This window comes from Chelmon rostratus, chromosome 19, assembly GCF_017976325.1.
Source record: "Chelmon rostratus isolate fCheRos1 chromosome 19, fCheRos1.pri, whole genome shotgun sequence".
NCBI classification, from domain to species: Eukaryota; Metazoa; Chordata; class Actinopteri; order Chaetodontiformes; family Chaetodontidae; genus Chelmon; species Chelmon rostratus.
Genome location: NC_055676.1, coordinates 23,597,746 through 23,625,719, shown reverse-complemented (window position 1 = coordinate 23,625,719; position 27,974 = coordinate 23,597,746). Strand labels below are relative to the sequence as shown.

The 27,974-nt window shown below is 45.4% G+C and overlaps 1 protein-coding gene across 1 annotated transcript in view; it reads left to right on the top strand.

Annotated features, from left to right (window-relative positions):
• The first annotated feature begins 3,857 nt into the window (after positions 1-3,857).
• gfra2b (GDNF family receptor alpha 2b) overlaps positions 3,858-27,974 on the top strand; it is a 92,427-nt gene continuing 68,310 nt past the window's right edge. Inside the window, exons 1-2 of the mRNA XM_041960724.1 lie at positions 3,858-3,897; positions 11,607-11,906. Of these exons, the coding sequence (XP_041816658.1) occupies positions 3,858-3,897; positions 11,607-11,906 (340 nt within the window). The remainder of the gene's footprint in view (positions 3,898-11,606; positions 11,907-27,974) is intronic.

Genomic DNA, 27,974 nt, shown 5'->3' with positions numbered 1-27,974 from the left:
AGCCAAAAACCAGGATGGAAGAAGAGTTTAAACACCTGCAACATTCTGTCCCCCTTCTGTTCTGTTCCCGCCACACAGATCCGACAGCAAGTTAGCGCCTGAAACCAAAGCAGCCTGAATGTTCACAGTCTCACAGGAGATCAGGATGGTCCGTTGATGTGTGAACATGTTAGCATGCTAACACGCTGATGTGAGATGGTGAACATGGTAAACCTTCCACTTGATAAGCATGAGCATGTTAGCACTGTGTGAACATGTTAGCATGCTAACACGCTGATGTGAGATGGTGAACATGGTAAACCTTCCACTTGATAAGCATGAGCATGTTAGCACGGTGTGAACATGTTAGCATGCTAACAAGCTGACGTGAGCACTTTGTGAACATGTGAGCATGCTAACACGCTGACGTGAGATGGTGAACATGGTAAACCTTCCTCCTGATAAGCATGAGCATGTTAGCACTGTGTGAACATGTTAGCTTGCAAACACGCTGACGTGAGATGGTGAACATGGTAAACCTTCCACCTGAGCATGCTAACAAGCTGACGTGAGATGGTGAACATGGTAAACCGTCCACCTGATAAGCACGAGCATGTTAGCACTGTGTGAACATGTTAGCATGCTAACACGCTGACGTGAGGTGGTGAACATGGTAGACCTTCCACCTGATAAGCATGAGCATGTTAGCACTGTGTGAACATGTTAGCATGCTAACAAGCTGACGTGAGCACTGTGTGAACATGTTAGCATGCTAACACGCTGACGTGAGATGGTGAACATGGTAAACCTTCCACCTGATAAGCATGAGCATGTTAGCACTGTGTGAACATGTTAGCATGCTAACACGCTGACGTGAGGTGGTGAACATGGTAGACCTTCCACCTGATAAGCATGAGCATGTTAGCACTGTGTGAACATGTTAGCATGCTAACACGCTGACGTGAGTTGGTGAACATGGTAAATCTTCCACCTGATAAGCATGGGCATGTTAGCACTGTGTGAACATGTTAGCATGCTAACACGCTGACGTGAGGTGTTGAACATGGTAAACCTTCCACCTGATAAGCATGAGCATGTTAGCACTGTGTGAACATGTTAGCATGCTAACACGCTGACGTGAGATTGTGACCATGGTAAACCTTCCACCTGATAAGCATGAACATGTGAGCATTGTGTTTGTGAACATGTTAGCATGCTAACACGCTGACGTGAGATGGTGAACATGGTAAACCTTCCACCTGATAAGCATGAGCATGTTAGCACTGTGTGAACATGTTAGCATGCTAACACGCTGACGTGAGATGTTTTACACTGTGTAATATTGTGACTTTTCTGCTGTTAAACTGCAGTTTTTAATAGTAGCTTCACTTCCTGCAGCTACTAGAATAATCCCATATGTGAAAAAGAATATTCATTCTGAATGCACAGCTTCAGCCTGTTCACTCTGCAGCATTTCTTCTTAAATAAAAACCTGAGTATTAAACCACATGAGGATCATTCACGCGAGGTCACATGTTTCTCTGAACTGATGCCGGTTTGATTGACATTCGCTCTTTGTGCCGGCGAAGGCTTTTAGCGTCCTGATGTGAGAGAGCAGGAGACAGATTCAGCCTCTCTGTGTCGCGTCTGTTGAACGAGCAGCTCGTGTCGAGTCCAGGTTCACCTGCTGTCACCTCGCAGGTATCTAACGGCTAAATGAGCTGCTAATTAAAGCTAGAAATACGTCCAGAGAATCAGCGGGTTTAGTCTCTGTGTCGCTGGACAAGTTCGATCTGACTGTGACTCGTCTGCTGAAGGATATTGTAGAAATTAATTAGTTAATTAATTAATTAATTGGCCATAAACTGATCACATGACAGCAACAATACTAAACCATCAATATTCATTTTCAGAAGGAGCGGAGGTGATTTATGACTCATGTAGTGATGAAGCACAAATTGAAAATGTTCAAATTTATTGATGCCCAATTAAATAAAAAAAAAGAATAAACAATTATATATATATGTCTGTCTGAATATATTTGATTTCTGACCTGTTGTTGGTCGGACAAAACAAGACAACTGAAGACTTGACCTTTGATGGGAGATTGTTGTGGGCATTTTCTGATATTTACAGATCAAATGATTAAACAATTAATTGAGAAAATACTGAGCAGCGTAGCCGACAGGGGAAATAACTGCGAGCAGCTCTAGATTCATTTTAAAAGTCTGAAAATGGTGAAACGAGTTTGTCAGATTTTGTGTTGAAACTGCTCGTTTAGTCCGAAAACACATCGAGTTTATTGTCACAGACAAAGAAAAAGATCGACTTGAAAAAATAAGAATTAATTATCAAAATAGTTGATTAATTTTCTGATTGAATAATCCATTAATTCTCTCATTTTGGATTTCCATTAACTTAATTTTAGCTCTTTTTTTTGGTCTATTTCACCCTTTTAGAAACTCTCATGTTTCTTTTGTGTGAAGCTCTTTGAAGCTGCTCCGCACGTAAACTTCATAAACAGCTTCAGACGAACTGATAAAATAACCTGCGGACAGTAACAGTGATGAGTTTAATGCCTGGACTGCACAACAACACAACACAACAACACAACATACACACTCTGCCCTGGGTGTCGCCTCTCAGGTGGTTAGTGTTGTTCATGCTGCATGCAGCCTGACAGACAGCACTCAGGGCTAAATCTGTTGTGTGGCTACTGAGAAGAATTATTTCCTTTAATTTATTGTTCAAAGAGTAAAATCAGATTTAAATGTCTATAAATGAAAGTAAAGATGATTTAAAACATTTTTAAAAACATTTCTGTTATTGTTAAGCTGACCACAGTGTCTCATTCTGGGTTTAATTCAGCGTTAAAGTGAAACTACGCCCCTCGACAACGAGGCAGCGCGCGCGCATCGCCGCGGGTTGTTCGCTTTGAAGCCACGCGCTGCCTCACCCCGGGTCAACGCGCGCAGTCCGTGCACGCGAGCGAGGGGGGTGCTCGTTAGACACCTGGTGAGAGGCAGGTAGAGAGAGAGAGAGAGAGAGAGAGAGAGACTGGCACGCGCCTTGAGTGTGTATCTCTCTCTCTCTCTGTGTGTGTGTGTGTGTTTGTGTGTGTGTGTGTGTTTGTGTGTGTGTGTTGGGGGAAGGGGGGGGCGGTTTCTAGGTTTTCCTCAGTGGTTGCACGCGCTAGGCTTGCTGAAGGAGACACGAGCGGACGCACGAGGCAGCTGGAGTGGATTTAGAGCAATAGAGGGAGACGCGCGTGCCATTACGCATCAGGCTGCTCCGCTGTGGATCAAATCGATGAAGCGGACCCATTATTATGATTAGTTTATAAATTATTGTAGTATAAATTATTATTCTTGTTGTTATCAGTGTGAGCGCAGCGGAAGCGTCTCGTTCCTGAGTCCAACCTGCAGCCACGGTCTCACCGACCACCGGGGAAAGTTGGAGTAGCGCGTGCGGACGGAGTGAGTCGGAGCACCTGGTGTCTGAGGTGTGACAGCCGGCAGAACAGCGGCAGGTGTTCATGGACCGACCTCTCCGGATCAACCGAGGACCCTCCGCCACGCGCTGCCTCGCCGGAATATGCGGTCCTTAACGGACTCTGAGGGCACTTCTCCCGTCGTGTTGCTGTGAGTCTACCGAGGGGGGTCCGGGCTCCCCGTTAAGACCGTCTCCAGGGGTATTTGCTCGCTCCACCATGTCGGCGACAGCTTTACCGGTTTCCAGCGCAGGAAGAGAGAGACAGTGAGTGAGAGACACCGGGAGAGAGCGAGAGAGAGAGAGCCGGGCTGAACCGGACCGGGCAGCGCGGGAGACCGACCCTGCGGTCCGCCTTCATGACTTGTGGGAAACCGGCCGGACGCGAGATGATCCTGATTCATTTCATCACTTTGGTGTTTGTGTTGGGTGAGTAAACCCTCAGCGTGTCACGCGCCCACCCGCACACCGACGTGCGCGCGCACACTCACTGCACACACACACACACACACACACACACACCCGCAGGTGGAGGGCAGAGGGTGCACAGGCGGGCCATGTGGGAGGGTCTGAGATGTTCCCCCACCACCACTGGACCTCCGTCATGTGCCCCCCCCCTTCCATCAGTCCGGTGAGGCTGCACGAGTCCGATTAAAACCCGTTTCAGGTGTGGGTCTCGTTTCAGTTTCCGGTGACAGACAGACACAAATTCCCGCTATTTAAATGTGCTCACGTGTATTTAAACGCGCGCACATACACATGCACGCGCACGCTCACACGTATTCCAAAATAAATGACACAAGCTTCGCAGTTAAATGTGCTGAAAGTATCAAAGTACTTGTGGCTCCAGTCCTGTTTGACTGGATGTGTGTGTATGCGCGCGTAGCAGCCTGACTGATGCAGGAGGACAGAGGCCGATACTGATGTTGATATTAGAGTGTAGAGAATCTGATCGTGATCAGATATTGAGTAAACATGTTGGGTTTTTCTCTCTCCAGTTGTTTTTTTGTCTGGATGTTTTACAGCTGAGGAATAAACTCATCGCTGCTCTCTGGTGGACAAACTGCAGAATAACGGTTTTAACAGGTGGTCTCTGACACCTGGACTCGAGTTTCTGCTCATTTGTCTGCTGATATCAATAAACCTGAATGTGATCATGTGAGCGGTCGATGGGTGGAGTTCTGCTGTTGCAGCTGTTTCGGGTGGAGTTTGGTTGTTTTCGTCGATTTGTGCTGTGAACAATAAAACCTGTGTGTGCTCACAGAGCAGTGGCGTGCACGGGGGGGGGGGGGGGGGGGGGGGGGGGGCAAGGGGGGCATACCCCCCTCGTGGCCCAATTGTTGAAAAACGTGTGCTGAAGTGCCCCCTTGGAGCCAAAACGCGTGCTAAAGTGCCCCCTGGGAGCCAAGACGCGTGCTAAAGTGCCCTCTTGGAAGCCAAAATCCGTGCTAAAGTGCCCTCTTGGAAGCCAAAATCCGTGCTAAAGTGCCCCCTGGGAGCCAAAACGTGTGCTAAAGTGCCCTCTTGGAAGCCAAAATCCATGCTAAAGTGTCCTCTTGGGAGCCAAAATGCGCATTAAAGCGCTTGGGAGCCAAAACGCATGCTCAAGTGCCCTCTTGGATGCCAAAACGCAAGTTAAAGTGCCCTCTTAGACGCCAAAACGCGTGCTAAAGTGCCCTCTTCAGTGGCGAGGACACAATATATGTGCCCTTTTTTTCCTTTTCGCCCCTGCCCTTCAAAAAGTCTGTGCACGCCACTGCTGTGGAGGCTTCAGTTCTGGTCTGTGCTTGGTCCAGAAACCAGAGGGAGCCCCTGGTTTGTACCTCAGCCTGCCCACTGGGGGGTTTCATTGAGAGGGCTCAAAAAGCAGCTGATGTGAGACACCACAAACAGACAGAGAGGACGTCTGGTTGAAGGTCAGAAGTAAATCTGAGCTCAGATCAGCTGATCTGAGCTCGGGCAGCTCGAGTGACGTGAACTTTCTTTGTGTGATATGTGCTGACATGTGACGCGCCATCATGTTTCTCTGTAAGTTAAAGCACAAACATGCAGCCAGCAGACCTTCAGATCCACAGCCTCCTCTTCCTGCTCACTGATGATGATGATGATGATGATTACCGTGTGTCTGCATGGTCCCTCACTTTGATTTAATGGCATTCAGAGAAAGAAGAGGCAGAGCCGGTTATTGCGTCCCTCTCGACTGCATTCAAAGCAGATATATGGACCAGAACACACTGCAGATATTAGTCAGTGATGAAGACGAGCTCAGAGTCGTGAACTTCACAAACAGCCTGCAGACGACTCGAGGAACCTTTGACAGGACGCTGTGTGTCAGTCTGACAGATTCACTGTAACACTGGTTCAACCTGAGAGAACTAAACCAGCAGGACCAGGTCAGTCTGGAGGAATCTGTTTCCACGGTAACAGAGTCAGACTTCTTTAAATGTCTTTTATGAAACTGATTTACCGGCATCATCATCTGGTTCACAGACATCACATCAGTGTGTGTTTCCAGGTTTTGTCAGTGATGTCACTGTGATGTCACTGTGATGTCACTGTTGGTTAAAGTCTGAAACCGAAACAGGTCTGTTGGTGTGGAGTCTGGTCTGGTGAGCTGACCAGACCTCTGTAGCTGCTGCAGGCTACATTAGCCACAACTAGCATAACACACTCCAATCTGCCACCCAAATGTCAGAGGAAGAGTTGCATCATGGGTAATGTAAGCACCATGTTTTGTTTTTAATTTAATTTTTTAAACTGAACATAAGAAGTCTGACGGTGTCGAAGAGAAGAGACTCGCCTCATTCAAGGCCACAAATAGTTTCAGTGACTTTTTTCCAATATATTTTTGGCCACTTGGGGGCACTCTAGGCGAAAGGGGGCGAAACTCTAAATATTCCCTGTGTTTGATGCGTTCAGTTCACTGTTATATCGTCTGTAAATGAGGCTCTCGGGTTTAATGAGCCCTCAGAATCAGTCCTGTTTTAAGGTTTCTGACTTTTCTTTATTTAATCCAGTGGGTTTTTAAAGGGTTTAAGTTTTAATCCCATCAAGGAACAGTCCCTGCTGTCCCTAAATTTAGCTGAAAATGTTCAAATCACCACATTTGGAGATATATTAGGTGAGGAAGTGATGAACCGTGTTTAAGAGCTGCAGCTAATGATTCATTTCATCATCCAGTCATCAAACTGCTTCCTTGATTAAAGCTGAGCGTGAACTATTTGATTGATGAACAGAAAATTAATGAACTACTGTTGTGATCAGTGATTTTCCATTTTTTACACTAACATGTAGGGATGCACGATAACTGTTTTTTAAAACCGATACCGATAACCGATAACACACACATACACCTGACATCATGACATCAATACCACGAACAAAACCGAAAACAGCGGCGCACAGTGAGAGGCGGTTGCTAGGCAACATACGTGTTTACTTTCAGAGCCGCTGCGCAGTGAGAGCGGTGACAGACGAGTAGACTCATTTTAAATCAATAAAATATGTTTTAATCACTATTTTATGTCACATTATTGAATGCTTTAGTAGTGAGCCTTGTTCTAAGCGGGATAACGTGTAGTGAGCAGGTTCCTACGGAGAAATAAACCCCCCCGCTTCGTGTCCGGCTTCTGTGTCATTCTGAAGGAAGATACATCCCTTACTTAGACTGATCTATGTAAACAAACTGAAGAAGGGCAGTCCATAGTAAGACAAGCACCATCACGTCCATGATTAAATCTTCAATAACCTCAGCCCGTGGGTCATCTTTGGCAAATTTCTTGGACTTTTCGAAAGCCTCGCCGACGTGTGTCAGTCCCGGTGGCTTCTTTGCGGCTGGCTTGCTAACGTTAGCGTCTTTAGCAGGCCGGGTGTCCTCATACGCTTTCCAAACTCCGTCAAAGCGGTGGTTATGTTTCAGGTGACTGATCAGGTATTAAAGCTCGTGCCGTTTCTCGCTCCTCGTGGAACTCGCCTGGAACATTTGTTACGAATAACCAGCGAACTGTCTCCTTCGGAAACTTTGAAGAAGTCTGAACTCTGTTTTCATAAGCACGCTGTGCCGCATGCTGCATTCAAGGTGTAACGTACATTCCCCCGTTCCCTCGTTTGCCAGTCGTTCTTTCGGCCTTTTTAACTTCATGTTTCTATTTTTTGTGTAACGTGTAAAAATGCTGCGAATGTTAATTCAAGTCAGCAACTAGCAAAATTATGACCGAGTTAACGAGTTGTTTTCTGGCATGAGGGGGTATTCTTGATTTTTCCCAGTGAGAAAGAGTTTTTCTGATTATGCCAACGTCACCTGAACGCAGCATTCACTGCAGGCCATTCAGGTCTCATAGTGGGAGCGAGGCACCGCCGCGCTGACAAAAACACGTATGTTATCGGGGCTGTTCGTCATGATATCGGACTTATCGGAATGACGTCAAAATTTCCTGTTATCGGCCCGATAACTATCGGCCCGGTTAAAAGAATGACTGAAATGATTAATAATTAATTAACAATCCAATTAATTGTCTGTTGACTAACTGATTAATCAACTAATTGTTGATTGGCTCTATTTTTTTAATGTAAGTCTTCTGAAGTATTTAATATATTTCACAGAATTTAAAGTAAAACATCCGAATCCCAGCCAGCAGCCAGGAGGCGTACCTGAGCTGCAGGTAAACATTCAGATCAGACCCAGACCGGTTTCCTGACGGCGTCTGCTGGTCTCACGTTAAGACGAAGGTCGACCTCGAGTGCAGAGCCTGATTGGTTTTCTTCATGGCTCACCATAAACAGCAGAAGAAGACACGTGACCTGCAGAGGAAACACACCTGCACCTGCCCGTTCAGTCACTGTGGACGGAACCACGTTCCTGACGGGGGTCTGAGAGACCAGCACAGACCAGCACACACCACCACCACCATCATCATCATCATCATCATCATCATCACACAACAGCACACAAACTGTGTCACCAACACAGAAACAAACCAGCATCAGCTAACACACCCCCACCCCGCCCCTGTACTTGGTTCAACCCGTGACATCATGATGAATTTCTTCTTCGCGTGATGGCGTGACGAGCGGCCATCTTTCGTCTTTGCAGCTGAAAGCAGCCTGATGATGGTTCAGAGCTCAGAGTCCTAGGACGATCTTATCTCAGCACCAGAACTCTGCTCACAGTTTCTATTGACTCTGGGCTGCTGATGACATCATGGTGACATCATGGTGACATCATGGTGACATCATGATGACATCATGGTGACATCATGATGACATCATGGTGACATCATGGTGACATCATGGTGACATCATGGTGACATCATGTGTCACGAGTGAACGGTTTGCAGTGATTGGTTGACAGCTGAACGCTCTGTGACTGTGAAACAAAACAAAACAGGAGGAACAAAATCAATTCGACTTCATTAAAGATCTTTGATAAACTGTGTGACATCTCTGGTCGCCTGCGTCTGACATCACACGCCGTCAGCATCATCCGCTGTGAGGTCATGTGATTTAAACGAAGACGAACCGAGTCTGAGGACTGACTTTAGTCCAGGCTGAGACCAGCTCAGGTGACTCCTGATTAAACGGCCGCCGTTAACAGGCGGTTTGGACAGCACTCGTATGATGAGTCACATGACCTGCGGCGGCCGACGGACCGACAGCCCTCTGGACCTCCAGCTTCTCTCAGACTCAACAGATCATTTCCAGCTGAAACCTCTCACGACACAAACACAGAGTCGTCCTGTCAGCGGCTGCTCTCGGCCTCGGGGGGTTTCGTGGATACGATCTCACGTTATCCTCCATGTTTGTTACTGAACATCGCCGCCGCGGACTTCGGCTGCTTCTGTTGAGTCACTCTGAGCGGCTTGATGCAGATGGTGGAGGTGACGGGTGATGTTAATGTCTGATGGCTCTCTGACATGTTGATGTGCGTCTCTGTTTACTCTGCACGCCAAACGGGACCTGTTTGTCCTGAGTTTCGCCTCTCAGGCTACAGCCAGGCTGGCCTGAAGGTTGATGTGCTGCGAGCAGCCTGACAGGAACACCTGCAGGCTCTGGAACACCTGCAGGCACAGGAACACCTGCTGCATTGATGGTTTTCTTCTTTCTCACATTAACGGCTGTTTCAACATAGAGAAAAACAGCATCGCTCAGATTATTTTTTAGCCCGTAAAGAAGAAGAATGAAATAACTGAAACTTGAATTTATTGGGGTCCGCACAGAGACACAAATAGCCTCAGATCTGGAATCTGGTTTCCAGTCCAGAACAGTGAAAGTGGCTCAGGGCCATATCGGAGCCTCTGCAGCCTCCTCAGCAGGTTCAGCTGATATTCGGTTTGTTCTGTGTCTCGCTCTCTCCTCAATCACTGGACTGAATCAAACCTTTGTGGCAGGTGATTCCAAACTTTTAAACACTTGTGTAATAATAATAATAATAATAATAACAATAATAATAATAATAGTAATAATAACAACAATAATAATAATAACACTAATAATAACAATAATAATAACAACAATAATAAAATTTGTAATACCAATAATAATAACAATAATAATAATAATAATAATAACAACAGTAATAATAATGTGTGTAAAAGGCTAATCTAATAATATCATGATATAAAAAGGTTGTATGATACAGCATATACGCTAATATTACAGTTGTATATATAGATATGATGTATATGTGTACTGTGAAGTTTTTTTCCACTCTGTGTTTGACACAGAACAGAAAGAGTCAGTTCATCTGTTCGTTTGCAGTAAAACAACACATTTAATAAATTAATGCTTAAATTTGTTGATGTCAGGAAGTGCTCTGGATGTAAAAGGCAAGTGGGAGATGGAAATGAATATTATTATTGAAGATACATGCTGGGAAGATGTGTGTGAGGAGGGACATAAAATAACCAGCAGTCCAATGTGGAAGGAATTCAATTGGAAATTAAAAATGAGATATTTTCGAACCCCCACAATAACTTCTAAATTTGATTGTAGTAGAACCAATTTGTGTTGGAGGGAATGTCAACAGATAGGAGACCACACACACATATTCTGGGACTGCCCTAAGTTGAAAAATTATTGGGGAGGGATCCGGAAGGAATTAATCTCTATATTGAACATTGATTTACCTTTAACCCCACAATTTTATATCATTGGAGCACTTCCCAAGGGGAGATGGGAAAAAAAGAAGCTGTATTTATTACATGTTTTAATATTAATAGCCAGGAAGAGGATAACTCTTTCATGGCTGAAACCGCTTCCTCCTACTATACCTCAATGGCAAGAAAGAGTGAAGAAGGTATATACGATGGAAAAGATAACTGCACACCTTCATCTTAAGATGGACATTTTCAGAACAAGATGGGCCCCCATAAGCGCGTACTTAAATCTATCAATGTGAAACAATGTGAAACTGTGCTGTTTCAGGAGAACTGTCCTGTGATATGTGAAATCTTGAGCAGCGATCTATCAGAGACAATCCAGTGGGCCGGAACTGTTTGCCAAACTGTTGTTGATTTAATTGTTCTGTCCGTAATACATCTTCTGAATGTCTTGTATGTACTAATACATGTGAAGATTAATAAATACTTGGTTCAAAAAAATAAATTAATGTTTTCAAAGGTTTTTCTACTCGACATCAGTTCAGATACAGAAATACTGAATAATAATAATAACAACAACGATGGTGATGAAATGATGCCTGCAGACGCTGCTGTGATGAGAATAATTACTGTTATTATTGTGTTGTTGTGAGTCCGACTCCACAAACTTCTCTTTAACACTCTTAAACACAAAAACATGCATATTTAACACAAAGCCGAGACAAAAGTCTGAATTAAAAGAGGAAGTGAAGCTTTGGGATGTCAGAACATCCTGTTTATAACAGAGAAAACACACACAGATACACAGAAACATTTTATTCCACAGCAACACTGGAAATGTTAAGCTGTGCTTTTCAAAATAAAAGTCTGTTAAACCCACAGGAAATTGTTTATTATTTAATGCTTCTGCTCAACATGTTCAGTGTTGATGCTTCAGGTATCAGCTGATGTGATTTAGATGTTTTGCACGTTGACGCCGCAGCGACCTCTCGCATGTGAACGATGCCACAAGCTCACCCCTGTCTGTCTTTCCTCCTCCAGATGTGTGTGTGTGCGACTCCGAGCTGGCGCCCCCCGGCTGGAGGGAACCTCTGGACTGCGTCCGGGCCTCCGAACTGTGCAACCAGAACAGCCAGTGCAGCTCGCGTTACCGGATCATGCGCCAGTGCCTCTCCGGTGGAGACAAGGAGCGCAGCGCCATGCTGGCCTCCAAGGAGTGCCAGGGGGCGCTGGAGGTGCTGCAGGACTCGCCGCTGTACGACTGCCGCTGCAAGAGGGGCATGAAGAAAGAGCTGCAGTGTCTGCAGAACTACTGGAGCATCCACATGGGTCTGACTGAGGGTAAGCCGCCAACACGGAGCCGTGCTGAGAGTTAATTAAGCCTCCTGCTGCCTGTTGATTCCTCCTCAGTGTTTTCAGCCGGCAGATGAAACAGAACGTCTTCTCTGTGTTTTTGTGAGAACTTCACACATGCAGGGATCGGAGACGGCTCCGCATCCACTGCGGCGTGGGTTTGAATTCTGCCTGAAGCGTCCGGAGGGACGAGCGCAGAAGAGGGAATGTGTCGCTGTTGTTTCTGCTGTTGTTTAAAGATGAGTCAGATCCGTGTGTTTTTCCAGGTGTTCCCAGGTGTTGGGGAGTTTCGCTGCATGTGTGTTCGAAGCCGTGTAAAGCCTTCAGGGTCTCAGACGGAGCTGCGTCAATGTCCTCGAGTGATGTCGAAGACCGTGAGTTTGAAGCTGGGACGAACCTGCTGGCGTGGAGTCAGAAAGAAGCGAGCTGACCAGAGGTCTGCAGCAAAACAACCGTGTGTCCGTGTGTGGTCCAGTTGCATTGTGGGTAGTGCACGCGCCCAGTTTTGCGTGGAATAAATAAGACGATCGGTTCTTCTGCATCTCTCTTTAAACTGAGTGTGACAGCGTAAAGGTCTGCGCCGCGCCGCTGCTCAGGTGTGCTTCAGGAATTTTAACAGAACAAACAAGCGACATCACATGAAACATTCTCTCACTGCAGAGCTGCTGTGTTCTGAGTCACCTGGCTAATGTCTGTGGTTGGTCCAGGTCCCACTGCTGGTCCTGCACTGTGTTCTGTGTGTGTCAGCACCAGCAATGAGCTGCACTCACACACACACACACACACACACACACACACACACACACACACACACACGGCCTGTTGGCTGGCCTAGTTTGGGTCTCAGCAGTGGCAGAGCTCATTAAGAGCCTCTCTCTTTGTTCTCCATTCCACTAAGGATGTCTCTGTAGTGCCAGCAATGCTCGCAAAGCTCCTGCATCACACACACACACACACACACACTCACACACACACACACACTCACACACACACACACACACACACACACTCACACACACTCACACGGGACATACATTTAAACCAGAGTTGCAATGGACAGAAACACAAAGCACATTATCTCAGACCTCTGTAATACTACTGTGGTGCGTTTGGGTGTCAGTACTGTGGTGAGTCTGTGGTGCGTTCGTGTGTCTCAGTACAGCGGTATGTTCTTGTGACTCAGGACTGTGATGTGTCTGTGGTGCATTCGTGTGTCTCTGGACTGCCGTCACAGCGGTGAGACAGAGGAGCTGATCTGTGGAGTCTGAGGTGTTTCGGGGAGAGAAGAGCGATGCGTTCGAGGACGTCTTGAGCGTTTTGGCTCATTAACTCTGTACACGACAGGGCGCTGTGAAGACCTCCTGATGTGAGCTCACTCTATTAGAAGTTTTGTTTTCCTTTTTGTTATTTTGGTATTAGTTCATCAGTTTTGGGGGGAGGCCTGCAGGCTGCAGATGCTGATTATCAGTTTACCGCAGGATGATACCATTAAGATTACATCATGAACACAGACTACGAGGAGGAACAGTAAAGTGTCCACTGGCTCAGTATGGTTTTATCACTGTTGCCTCTAAAATGTGAATATTTTCTTTAAATTAAGTATTTGGGAGTTTTAGACTGTTGCTTGGACAGAATAAGACATTTGACTTCACTGTGGACATTCTGGACGTTTTATTGACTAAACGATGAATCCCTGAATTGAGAACATAATCAACATGTTAATCATGAGCTGCAGCTCTAATCGGACGGCTGCTTCTTGCTCCAAAGCCTTGGACAGGGTGATCAGACATCGGTCAGATCTAAAATGACGGCGTGGACAATAGCAGCAGTGGGCTGAACACTTTTTTTCTGAGCAGTTTGGAGGGCAGGATTGCGAGGGCACAGGTGAGTGGGTTTACGCTGGATACGGCCTTGAGTCACGAATCTTTACACATCAAACAAACGATTCGAACGTGGCAGCAATCTGTGTGCAGATGTGTGTTCTCTAACACCAGCGCGATTACGCAGACACTTCAAATGATTATTTCTCAGAGGAAGGTTCATCTGCTGCATAGTTAATTACATTAGAAATGATTTCACATACGACCGATAGAACTTGTGCTCTTGCAGTTTTAATTTCCAGCTATATTTTTTCTTTCATGCGGCAAAGAACAAAAGAGTTTTTCCCTGCTCGGCTTTTCTTCTGTCTCTCGTTCATGCATGAATATTTAACGAGGCAGAAGAGGATTTGTTGACTTTTCAGCTTAAAACTTATAATAGAATCCAGAGAGGACGAACAGGTGAGAGCGGAATAATTCACAAGTTTCTCTACGACCAAGGTTAGTCTGGATTTAGAGGAGGGATTAAAAATTCAGGAAGAACAAAGTTATGGTCAGTTTTAGAGACTTGCAGCAGTAACAGCAGTGGCGTACACAGAGGGGGGGGCAGGGGGGGCGACCGCCCCCCCCTCGTGGCCCAATTGTTGAAAAACGCGTGCTAAAATGCCCTCTTGGACACCAAAACGTGTGCTAAAGTGACCCCTGGGAGCCAAAATGCGTGCTAAAGTGACCCCTGGGAGCCAAAATGCGTGCTAAAGTGCCCCCTGGGAGCCAAAATGCGCATTAAAGTGCCCTCTTGTGGCCAAAACGCTTGCTAAAGTGCCCTCTTGGACGCCAAAACACGTGCTAAAGTGCCCTCTTGGACACCAAAACGTGTGCTAAAGTGCCCTCTTGGGGCCAAAACGCGTGCTAAAGTGCCCTCTTGGGGCCAAAACGCGTGCTAAAGTGCCCTCTTGGACGCTAAAAAAGCGTGCTCAAGTGCCCTCTTGGACGCCAAAACGCGTGCTAAAGTGCCCCCTGGGAGCCAAAACGCGTGCTAAAGTGCCCCCTGGGAGCCAAAACGCGCATTAAAGTGCCCTCTTGGGGCCAAAACGTGCATTAAAGTGCCCTCTTGGGGCCAAAACACGTGCTAAAGTGCCCTCTTGGGGCCAAAACACGTGCTAAAGTGCCCTCTTGGACGCCAAAACGCGTGCTCAAGTGAAGTCCTTTTCGCCCCTGCCCTTCAAAAAGTCTGTGCTGTGAGTAACAGTACAGACTATTTATTTAAGACTTAAAACCAATGTTACACAGTGATTTATACTAAACCAACAGTGCAGAGACATAAAATATGAAAGACAGAAGGACAAAAACCAGTGAAACACAAATAAAATAAAAATCTAATCTGCATGCTGTGTTAATGGTGAGCAAAGGCTCAACTACTCTTAAATCAAGTCTTAAATCCAGACAGAGGAACAGTTCTGGTTCTGTTCTGATGATCTCAGGTTGAACACAGGTTAGTTAGTCAAGAGCAACTCTCAAATATAATCTGAACCCTTAAAAGTACTCAACAGTTTGTCGCCATAGGCTTTATGTTGTCGCTGCAGTAAGATTACCTGGTGTGGTTTTCTCGCCAATGATCAGAACTTCTGGGTTTTTCTGAATTTATATATTTATATAAATCTTTAGTATCTGCTGACATTTAACCAGACAGAGATCAGAGAGGCTATCAAGGTTCATGTGAGATATAGTTGAGTATCATCTGCGTAACAATGAAATACGTCATCGTGCCTGCCTGTAATGTGACAGAGAGAAACATCTACTGTTTAAAGGAAATAAGATGGGTCCTTGAATGGAACCCTGAGGCACCCCAAACGTGACTGGAGCTAAAGAAGAGGCACTGTCATCAGTCTAAATAAAAAACCTACGAGCTGACAAACAGGTGTCAAAAATACCAACCGGCCGACGAGGTCTGCTTACCAACATGCTCCGATCCAGCGTCTGACAGGCTGCACTTAAGTCTAGTAAAATGAGAACGTCCAGTTTCTGCATCCATTAAAAGACCATTTGTTATGAAAATGGAAGGACGTGATGGACGTGATTATCTGACACGGCTTCCAGAGGCTGTGATGAAATGGTCCAGCTTGTCTAAAAAGAGACGTTTGGAAACTGGTCTTTCGTTACATAAAACTCTGTGCTGAAGAAGGAAATTGTGCTAATTAATGTCTCATCATGTCTCATTAGGCTGGAATGTGACTTCAATTAAAACCTCATGAAAGAGAGGACAATAACTAAAGACAATGAAAACACTAAACAGTAGCTTGTAATTCAGCATTCATCATGTATTCTTCTGAAGTAGTTAAATAAAATGAAACTAAGAGTTGAGAGGTGTAAAATATCACCTTTTATGTTTTCAGTCTAAGAAAATGATGCAGGATCGTCATCGGCCTGCTGCGTCCGTCCAGCTTCCACAGTCCACAGCTGCCCGGTTTGCATTTAGCTTCTAACTACAACGATAATTGAGAGATACTGGAGATGACCTGAGGACATGCCAACAGCTTCATGCTGCAGAAAGACCTCCAACCTCAGCTGTGCTGACGTTTAAACACATAGACAGCTGGTTGGACGGTCAAGGTTTCATTCGGAGCAGTAACAGCCGTAGCTACATTAGCCATTAGCCGTAGCTACAGTTTGTTTGATGTGTCATTTAAATGAATCAGCAGGTTAATGAAGGGAATCCTGACTGACAGGTTTCACACTGGAGTTTCCTCAGAAACTGTGATTACCCAGCAGATCCTCAGAGAGCGGTTGCCATGGTGTTGAAGGGGGAGGGTGGAGATGACTAATGAGCTGAGGGACAGGAAATTGGTTGTGGGTGGAGAGAGCTGAGTCTGGAGACGGAGAACCGGTGTCGTTCTTGCAACCTTTTGGTCTTTCTTTCTTTTATTATTCTTTCTTTGAGCAGAGGAAACGCAGTCGGACTCGTTAAGCACCTGTTTTCACGTGCACAAAGCTGCCACTTTTAAAGAAGAGAATGCACAAGAGGTTTATCCAAACAGATGCTTCGCAAAAGCGATGAAGAGGAACAAATTGGCAGCAATGAAAACTTGGAATTTAAGTAAGTAAGTAAAGCTTTATTTAAACAGCACTTTTAAAACACAGTTACAAAGCGCTCCACTTTAGATGAAAACGACTAAACAAACAAGGGAAAAATAAAATCCATTAAAGCAGAATGAGAGACGGACCAGACAAGAAAAACAACTCAGACTCCAGTCCAGAGTCCAGAGTGGAGATCTATTAAAAGACTTCTGTATAAAACTGTGTTCAGGAGCTGCTTGAAGCCCAGAGTCCAAAGGTTCAGCAGATCTGATAGATGAGGAAGAGGAGGATTCCAAAGATTCGGGGTTAAAACTGTGAAGCGCCATCGCCTCCTGTTTTACAGCCGGAGCAGCAGATGGATGTAAGACTGAGATTAGAGGATCAGAGAGGTGGAGGAGTGGAATACGTGATGAGGAGATCAGAACTGTGACCGAGGGCAGAGTCCTGCAGAGGCTTATAGCTGATCAACGGGATCTTGTAGTTTATTCTGAATCTTACAGGAAGTCAGCGGAGGGAAGTGAGAACAGGGGTAACGCGGGACCATCGGCTGGTTAACAGTCTGACGGCTGCGTTCACGGCTGCCTGCGAGCGGTTCACAGCAGCTTCACTGAATTAATATAATCAAGGTCAATAGTTCAGCTTCTGGAGACGACGACAGACATCTGACGTGATATTTCTCAGCTGAAGAAAACAGGACTGAACAAACAAAATTATAGTGTACAGATCGACTGCAGAGGAAAGGTCAGGATCAATTAAAAGAGTTTCTGTTTAGTCAGGGTGGAGGACGTTAGGAGACATCCATCCTTCGGTAGCAGCTAAGTGATCATGGAGGACGGACAGCTGGTTCAGGTTTTCGTGTTCAACAGAGGAATAGATCTGTGGATCATCGGCGTAACAGTGATGCGATTCTTCCCGAAAGCAGCTGAACAAGCGACCCAGAGGAGGACGGTCAGATGAAAACCGGACCGGTCCAAGGACAGACCCCTGAGGGACACCACACAGCAGGAAGCTGAGGAGGACACACTGAGACATTCACAGATCTGCTTGTCAAACAGGAGTGAAACCATTTTAAAGCTGGACCATGAAGTCCAACACAACTTAAAGCTGTTGTAGGTAAAACGGAGGGATGGGTGGCGTCAAAGACTGCAGTCAGAACTGGAGGGTTCACTTTGACTGCATGCACACAAACGTCAGCTGGCATATTAACCATGAAAACTCAAGAGACTGGATCAGCAGCAGAGAGACAGAAAGCAGGCCTGAAGGTGAAGGTGTTGAACTGGATTCAATTCTGGATTTGTGCCACAAAGATTCTCCACCCTGTGCAGAACCAGAACCTCCTCAGCAGCACACTTTCATTCAGGTAAACAGGGAGAATCTACGGAGTCTCGATTAGGAGGCGTGAGACGCTGGCTCTCTTCTCTGCTGCCCTACTTTACACCCGATACGCTACTTTTTAAATAGAAATCCTGTCTCATCCAGCTTCACGCCCTGATGTGAGAAAGCCTGCCAGCCATCCTAATTTCTGTGGCGTTTGCAGGCTTCATCACAACGATGTCAAACCTCACCTGCAGATGACCGTGAGAGCAGAAACCGAGAGAAGGAGGAGGGCTGTATTCTACACAATCCACTGATGTTATGTTATTCATCATTTCAGCATGTAACGCCTGCAAATACACACCGCCCACAGACACCAAAATGCGTGTTAAAGTGCCCTCTTAGGAGCCAAAACGCGCGCTAAAGTGCCCTCTTTGACACCAAAATGCGTGCTAAAGTGCCCTCTGGGATGCCAAACGCGCGTTAAAGTGCCCCCTGGGAGCCAAAACACGCGCTAAAGTGCCCTTTTGGACGCCAAAACGCATGCTAAAGTGCCCTTTTGGACGCCAAAACGCGTGCTAAAGTGCCCTTTTGGACGCCAAAACGCGTGCTCAAGTGCCCCCTGGGAGCCAAAACGCGCGGTAAAGTGCCCTCTTTGACGCCAAAACGCGTGCTCAAGTGCCCCCTGGGAGCCAAAACGCGTGCTAAAGTGCCCTCTTCAGTGGCGAGGACACACTATATGTGCCCTTTTTTTCCTTTTCGCCCCTGCCCTTCAAAAAGTCTGTGCACACCACTGAGTCAGAGAGCAACAAGGTGGAGCTGAGAGTCACTGACTGGGGATCAGATTTAAACTGAACAGTTCAGCAGCTACACCTTCAGAACCACAGTGGTGGATGGACCGTCATTGTCACGTATCCTAACAACCGTTAGTGAGCGTGACTTATTGATTACACTTCATCAATACATTTATAGATGCTCATAATTATATATGTTTTTTGTGTCTCTCATTTGTTGTTTTTCATGTTTCTTCATTCCAGATCACTGTTAGACTGCATTATCATTTATTTAATTTATTGATTGATTGATTGATTGATTTAGGACAGTGCACATTGATGAACATTGCTGTAAATGTGCCAGTTTATAGCTGATTAGCTAATTTGCAACTGCAGTCCTTGGGCAGAATGCTAGTTGCCTAATAAAACAACATGGAAGTACACATTACATTAAAATACAATTACAAAATACACATTTTAAAATTACATTCACAAGCACGCAATTTAATACAGTCCAACTTAACCAGATCCAGTGGTCTCAGTCTACTTCATGGACACACTTCTGGTCATCCTTTAACCCCCCCCAAGACAGACAACACATTTCTACCAAAGGTGGTGCGTCTGGAAGGGATCTCTACGTCTCCTCTGTCGCAGGCCCTGGTGTTCAAACCCCTCACAGTCCTGTTTTTTATACATTCATTCAGACTTTTGTATATATAACTATGAAAACTTAGAAAACTATACTTTTTAAGGATGATACAGATGTGATACGAGTAAGGTTTTCTGTCCAGTGTCTTTAAAGCTTTTTTATAAAGGGATTCTATTGGTTGGGGGGCTGTTTAACATGCCAGCGCCCAGCTAGTGAAACAATAGTCAATGTGTGAGAAGATCATGCAGCAGTATTAGTTAATGAGCTCCTTATCCGTCTGAAGTTTGCCAGGTGGTGTTTAACCGAATTAGAAACATTTTTAATGCGTTTCCTGAATGAGAGCGTCGAGTCCAGGATGACCTCTTACACAGTTCTGAATGCACACAGTCCATCAGTTCACATCCTCACACATGCTTCATCTACATTATAAAGCATTAATGAATTGCTAACATGCTAATTAGAGATGCTAAATCGCTGGTTGGTTGAGATAACCAGTTAAATCTCCTCAGTCGACCTTCATTTTAAAGAATGAGAGAAAGCAGCTGCTGATTAAACGTCACTGTTTGTGTGGACGAGGGACGGAGGAGGACGGAGGAGGACGAGGGAGGACGGAGGAGGACGAAGGAGGACGAGGGAGGACGGAGGAGGACGGAGGAGGACCAGCGCACATAAAAGAGTGAAGTCCAGTGAATCAGATGAAAGCGTGATGGAGGCAGATGACGGAGGAAGAAGCAATTTGAGGACGCGGAACAGAAAAGGGAGGAAATGGGGTGCAGCGGGGGGAGATGAGAAAGATGAGATCAGATAGACTTGGGGGGGGCACAGGATCAAACCTCCATTTATCTATTTTCTGACACACGTTCTGTGTATTAAAGGACGGGGGACAGAGGAGAGCCATGTGAAGATTATTTGGAGGTTTGAACTCCGTCTGGAAAAAGTTTTGGCTTTTGATTGTGAAGTTTTGGCGTCTGTTTGGAGGCAGAAACGGTGAAACGGTCAATGAATCACCGTCTGACTGTTTCATTACGGCCCGTCGGCGCGCTGCCGAACACCAGATTTGATTTTTGATTATCCCCGAATGATCTATCATTGATGGGCGATGTGTGCCCGCTGTATGCTGTGATGTTTGCTGTTTGCCGGTTCATTAAATCACGCTCGAGAATGGCGATCATTACCCCGTTAACTGTGTGTGTGTGTGTGTGTGTGTGTGTGTGTGCGTGCCTCAGCCACTCACAGAGAGACAAGCCGGGACAACAGAAATAAAGACCAGTTATTTCTTAACCCTCTATGGTACAGCGTTGCCACATGGCAACAACCCCCTTTTAAGCGTTTTACACACAGATGATACATCCCAAATTATGATGCAATGCATTAAAAACGAGGGGGGGTTCTAAGGAAACCAACAGCAGTGTTTAAATTTGTCAAACGACTTTTTGGAGGCCGTTTTAAAACCCTTTTCTGCAGACATCATCGACGGGAGGAGCCTCACCATTTGACTAAAAATTCAACAAAAAAAGTGTTTTTTTAAGTTTTTCAACGGGGAAAAATATACACTCAACAATAGGTGAGCTAAGTTCATTAATGTGTAGTTTCATGCACTGTACTCCATCAATAAATAATAGAAAAAGTTAAAAATGTGAATGTTGCCACATGGCAACACCGGACCATTATGGATTGCTAGCCTGGCATGTTGGAGAGGGAAGCCCTGAAGAAGAGGGGAAGACCGTCCCAGCATATTGAGGCCAGGAAGAGGAACAGAGGTCCCATTCACCAGTGCCACCAGCAGCTGTGCATCAGGACAACACAGATCACTGGCCTGTCGTCATGCCAACTGAAAAAGGGCCGGTGCAAGCGGTAAGGCAAAGATGGCCATCAACAAGCCAAATCAGTTACTCAAAAAGTACTGCACATGTAATTCAATTAAATGTTGTTGTTCAGGCCGCTGGGGATCGTTTATACTGTAACATGAGATTTAAATAAAGGTTATACACAATTTTAAACAAAACTCTCTTGTTTTCATTACTTTCCATTATGGTACGGTGTTGCCACAACAGACCCTAAAAACTACTAAAAATAAATAGAATATAATAAAATGTCTCTTCATTATGTTTACTCGGTCTATTTTAAGACAAAAAATCACCCCAAACATTTTTTTTACCAACTGGGATCATAGTGGGTACCATAGAGGGTTAAAGGAGAAGGAAAGCGTCCAAATCACAGAGGGACAGACAGGACGTCACACTTTATACGTCGTTATTATTTCATTAAAATCGACCGAGGGTCAGAGACGCTGAAGCTTCAGGTTCAGGACTTTTCAAACACCTGTCAGCTGTTTCGTGTCCAGATAAAATCCAGATGAGGTTCAAGACTCGCACTGCGGCAGTTTGGTTACAGCAATGACAGTTAAGCAGCACGCTAACAGTTAGCCTTTAGCTAACTGAAACAGATGAATGAATGGTATTTTTGCACCTTTTCAACATCTGGCTGGGACGAGTCTCAATCCAGCAGATTACAGAGTCTTTAATGCTTCTTGATGCATTTCTACTTTTCTTTTTACAGATCAGACTCGTCCACGGTGTGTTTAGCAAACAGGAAATGATGGGAGACATGAATTCAAATGTGCAATCTTTTTGCCGTGTTAGCAAACGAGCTAACGAACCGTTAGCAAACCAATTAGCACAGAGAGCTTTTCTTTTTTTTACTGAAAGGATCTCCCAGGGAGAGAGAGCGCGGCTGGCTAGCACGTTAGCCGCTAGCTTGCCAGAGTCTTTCACTGCATTTCTGGTCTGTCTCTGGACTTTATTTCGTAAATATTTCAGCGATGAACAGATTTGAAACGTCTACAGGTGTCGTTTTTCCGTTCAGCAACACATGAAGCTGCACATCGGCCGTCATTCATCGCTCAGAAACAACATGTTGCTGTGAATAAAGGCGGCACGGGTTCTTTAATCACGGCTGCTGTCGCTCAGGTCTGTGGGAGGAAAAGAGGAACGAAACAGGAAACGAGGAGACATTTTAGACAAATGGCTTCTTCCCTGAGTCATCTCGCTCCTCAGAGACGTTCGTGGCAAAGCCGTCGCCTTTATAGAGATGCATCATCCTGATCAGCTGGGACAAAACCAGAAGCTGTTCGCTCCATTACAGCCTGACACATGATCAGACGGCACACGTTTGTTCTCAGAGACAGAACGTGTGTGCGAGGCTCTGAGGCCGCGCTGTACAAACTCTATAATTACTGGTTTATCTGAATGAGTCTGGCTGTGGCTCCGGGGAGGATGGAGTGCGGAGGCTTTGGAGTGATCTGCACAGGGATTGGTCTAAGCTGTCCCTGGAGGGAGTCGTGCAGGAGAGGGCAGGCTGCAGGCGGCGGCGTTAGTCACGGGTAGCTCTCTGCACGGCGAGCTGGTTTCTGCGCTCCGCTCTGGGACCAAAGCACGGCGAGACGTCTGTTACCTGCTGCTGCTGCTCCTGTTGTGGACACTGAACTCAGCACGCAGAGGGAGCAGACCGGGTCAGGTGACTCTACCTGTGGATGCCGTGTTGGTTGTAATTATGAGCCACCGCAGCAGCTGAGGAGGTTCCTGATTGGCCAGAATGGGAACGCTGACAGCTGGTGCTGTTGTTCTGTTCTGCTAATAATGATGCGTTCAACATCTTTGGACAACTACAAGCTCCTTTCTGTGGGATGTAGCATGCTAACTTTAGCAAAGCCACACAGCTAGCATTGCGTGTGGTAATGCAGGTGAAAGCTACAGGCTGGGGGGGGGGGGGGTCGCTCAGTTTGACTGCTGTCCTCTTTCCTTTGGATTTGTGTGTAACATCTTTATGTTTGGTTTTGTCTCCTTAGCCCCGCCTCCCGACAGGAGCAGAATTAACCAATCAAGTAGCTTGACAGGCAGGTCTGCGCAGCGCTGAGCAGAGATTTGGGAGGCGTGCATGTCGCTTACAGTTACCCAGAACACCTTTCTCACAGAGACGCTCCGGTGTTTCTGCTCAGATGCAGAATTACAGCCGAACAACCATCAGCGTGCGTCCTCTTACACCGTTTTGACTGTCAGTGTCTCGGGCTGTGCACTTGAAAGCAACGCAAAAAAAAAAAGACAGACAGTCTAAATGTAGCCTGGAATAAATGTACGATGTACAATAATGGGTTTTTGGAAAAGGTCAAATGCAGATAGAACTTTCTAACTTTAAGAAATCACTTTCTGTCTCACAAAACATGAAGGAAAAGGACAAATTTTAAGGAACACAGACGGTTTATTTATCATCTGTATTAAAACATAAAATCTGTGTTGCATGAGAAAAATCTGCAGGTTCAGTATGAAGGTCGGCGTTAAAGAGGTCGGCTTTCAGCAGGAAAACGATGGTCATTAAACGCTTTGGTTTAAATTTGCTTTGGGTCGGACAGCAAACGGCTGCTGCGATGAAGCCGAGCAGCACTTCACTCCACAGAAAGCGAGGCAGCTGAAGAAGAAGAGTCTCAGGAATGTTAAATGTGTGTTGGGTTCATCACCTACAGGAAGTGACGGAGGTCAGCGGGAAGTCAGCGTTCGGTTTTGTTTGATATCAGATGGTTTACTAAACTCCACCTCAACACAAACCAAGGGTGTGCTGACTGGTTCACAGATAGAACCTCATAGAACCACGCTGACTTTGCAGATAGAACCTGTTTTCTCAATGAAAAGTCCAAAAATTCATACAACTTTAAAAAAAACTCAAGTAATGTTAATATGTTTAATTTAATATGCAAATAACTAAAAAATGTCAGATAATTTACATTTTGGGTGAATTCTGTTGGATGAATTGACATGAAATGTGGTTCAGATATTCACGTAATAACTTCATGATGATGTCATAAACTTCACGACTGGTTTCCGTGGCGTGACTGTCATGACCCGTGCTCTGCACGCCGGTTTTTAAGTTTCCCATTGTGTGCTGTCTTTGTCTGGGTTTTCTTACATCCTGTTTTATTTTGAAGGTTCATGTTATGTGTTTTTGTTTACTTCCTGTGTTTTCCCGCCCTTGTGATTGTCTGATGTGTTCCACCTGTGTGTCATTAGTGTTCCGTCCTTGTGTATTTAAGTCCGTGTCTTCTCCACTGTCTTTGTCGGGTCGTTGTCTGCGTCACCTTGCCATAGTCATAGCTCTCGCCACAGCCGTGTAAGTGAGTGTTTGTCGTTGTGATTCCTTTGTCATGTCCGAATCGTGTTTCTTGTTGCGTTATCCTTGTTCATGTCCAGGCTTTGTTCTCTGTCAGTGTTCCACCGTCCTTAGTGTTGTCTGCGTTTCCCTTACTGTTTGAGATTCCACGCCGTAGACCTTTTGTGAGTGTTTTTCTGTTGGTAGATTTATAACCTAGCTTCTGTTTTCCGTTCTCAGTTCTCAGCATAGCCGAATTGTTCTCCTCGTTAAAGAGTGATTTTCTGTTTGATTACTTTTGTTACTTAGATTCTTGTTTCTCTGTTTTCTATGAATGTATTTTGAGTTGTTGGTTTTTCTTATCTAGATCTTTCAGTAGTCAGTGCCGTTTTCCATAGCCCTTATTATCAGTTATTCGTTCTGTTACCCTGGTGTGTCGTTAGTCTTTAGTCCACTCAATTTTGGTTGTCTTGAGTTCTCCTTGTGTTTAATAAATTTATTAATTCATTAGAATCAAGCGCCCCCTTGTGTGTCTGCATTTGGGTTCTATCCCTCAGTCCCCCCTTTCCTGACAGTGACGTGACGTGACAGGAGGAAGTGAGATCCGCCTTTCTAATCCTCAGTTCATGATGATGAACGGAACCTCGTCTTCATCGTTTTTTCTGTGCTGCTCATTACAGTTGTTTAATGGACCTCAGCTGCTGAACGCGTCCTCCGAGAAATCTTTGATCTGCTGTTACGACTCAGAAAATGTTTCCTAGCGTCACGGCGCTCGTTTTTCGAGTTTTTGAACTTCACGACTGCGACCGTCCAAGTTTGCGTCGAAGTGCAATTATAAAGCGATTAAGACGATAATGTGGGAGAGTCAGAGCTCAAGTAAACAACACACTGCAATTATGTAAATGTGATCGACTGAAGTGGAGCAAACATGAGCAGACGCGTGGAGTTCAGAGTTTCCTCGACAGACACCCGTTTAAATAATCAGACGTTTCGTACATGGATACATTTGATACATTTGTTAAAACGTTTCCTCACAGTGTCGAAGGAAAACATCATCGTTTAAATAATCAGGTCGTGTGGGGGATTAACAGAAAAGGCCACAAAGCAGAGACCGACGAATCCACGTGAGCCAAGTGTTGGAGCGTTGAATAAAACATCGGCGTCGTCCGCTTTAAATCATTTCAGATAAAGAGTTGGAGCTTTTACATTTCCTGAATTTCATTCCACGATAAGAATAAACTGCATTCAGGTTGTTGCACCTCTGCCTCCAACAGATAATGATATTCAGGATTACAATGCTGTTCTGAGCTGGAGTGCTGGAAGGGGGGGGTTTACTCCAGGGGGCCTCTGCAGTTTCCCTGGGAGGAAAGATTTGATTAGAAAAACATAGATTCACAGTCACATATTTGTGTTTAGGACGAGCCAAAAAAAAAACAAAAACAAGGCCTGATTGGCTAAAAGCAGTCGGAGCTAGCACAGATATCGGGGGGGGGGGGGGGGGGGGGGGGGGGGGGCACAAGGTTTGTTCCAGGAGGCACACACATTTTACTTTAACTGAAATATTTTACTGAAAGCTGCAGACTCAGGAAGTGGAGCTGCTGAGGGGCTGCAGCCCCCCCCCCCTAAAATCAGACATTATGAAAAGCATCAACTGATGAAAAAGGGTGGTAATTGCTGCCTGCTGGACTGTAAAATCTTCTCAAACTAAATCAGGAACGTAGTCCTTAGGAGGTGTTTTTATTCTGTTTGTATATCTTATTCTGTTGGCACATTTCACTGGTATATTTAGTATATTTTTATCGCCTTAGTATATTTTCATTCTGGTATATTTTTAATTGCATTGACAAATATTTTTATTGCATGTTGGTTTATTTTATTGTAGTTATCTTAATTTTATTCTTTCTAATCTTTCTTATCTTTCTAAGAATCTTGAATCTTAGGAGTCGTTTTAGAAGGTGGGCTAACTTGGGAGGACGCGGAGCAGCGAGTTATACTAACTGTTAAGCTTCTGGGATGTGTTCTAACCTCAAAGCATTTACACAACATTATAGGCTAGCAAAGCTGGCAACTTGGCTAAACGTGACATGAGACACAGATGTTAAAGTGTTGGCAAGCAAATGTATAGAGTTCAAATTTCTAATGTGTTTTGTGCTAGCTGTATGTTAAGGTTGTATAGTTGTCACCCAATCATGAGGCTGTACGCTTTGTCGTTGTTTGGTCATCAACGTTAGCTACTTTTAGCGGTCTGTTAAGATCTCTCTCTGTGGTGTGACCAAACATGGACGCAGCTTTAGCATCAGGCTAACTTTTTTTCAGGATGAACTGGCATTGTGGTGCAGTGCCTTTAGCTCTGCTCACTGACGGTGCCTCCAGCTGCAGCGCGCTAACAGCGACGTGGCCGAGGAGGCAGCTTCCAGTCAGGTCTGCGGCGCGTTGTGGCTGTCATGGACACTGATGAAGGCTCACACATCGACAGGCTCAGCCACAGCTGCTGGAGCTCGTTTGTTTCAGCAGGGGGTTCTGCGCTGTCGACTGGTAGCTGCATATAATATCCAAACAACACAGCATGGGGTCCATAATACACTGTAAGCACCATGTGACACGCCAGCCAAACAACATGACAGCAGCATGGTTAAAGGAATGAGAGTACCCTCATCAGGTGTCAGAATCTACATGATCCACTAATCAGTGATTATGTCTCTTAACACACCTGCATAGGTGGCTTTTTGTTATTATAACACTGGCTGTAATGCGACAGCGAGACCAGGCTTCCAGCATCCCTCTGGTGCCTGGGGGTGGTGCAGGACCTCCACCCTCTCCCTCCCACAGCTTAGAAGTGAGCTGCTGAAAGTGCAGAATTTATAAACTGCGGTTCAGGCACACAATGACCAGTCAGTGCTTAAGTAATTGCTCAGACTCGATTTCCAAATCCTTCAGCTAATAGCTCAGGGCACTTAGTATTGACCGAAGCTGTTTAGCATGCATGCTAATATTTCAGGCTTTAAGTATTCTGTCCAGTAACTGGCCCGTGCGAGCACCTAATCACAGAGGTGCTTAGAGTTCAGCCTGCTAAATTACACATTTAACACTGACATTGGCATTTAGCATGCAGTCAAATAAATGGCTAATTTACGAGCCTGACTAATGACTGATGTGTTTAGCATGCGGGCTAATGAGCGAGGTATTTAGCATGCGGGCTAATGAGCGAACTGGAGGCTGATTAGTATTCGTCCTCAGAGAGACGCCACTGTTGGCTGTTTGCTCATCTCGTTCTCGGCTGTGTGGAGAC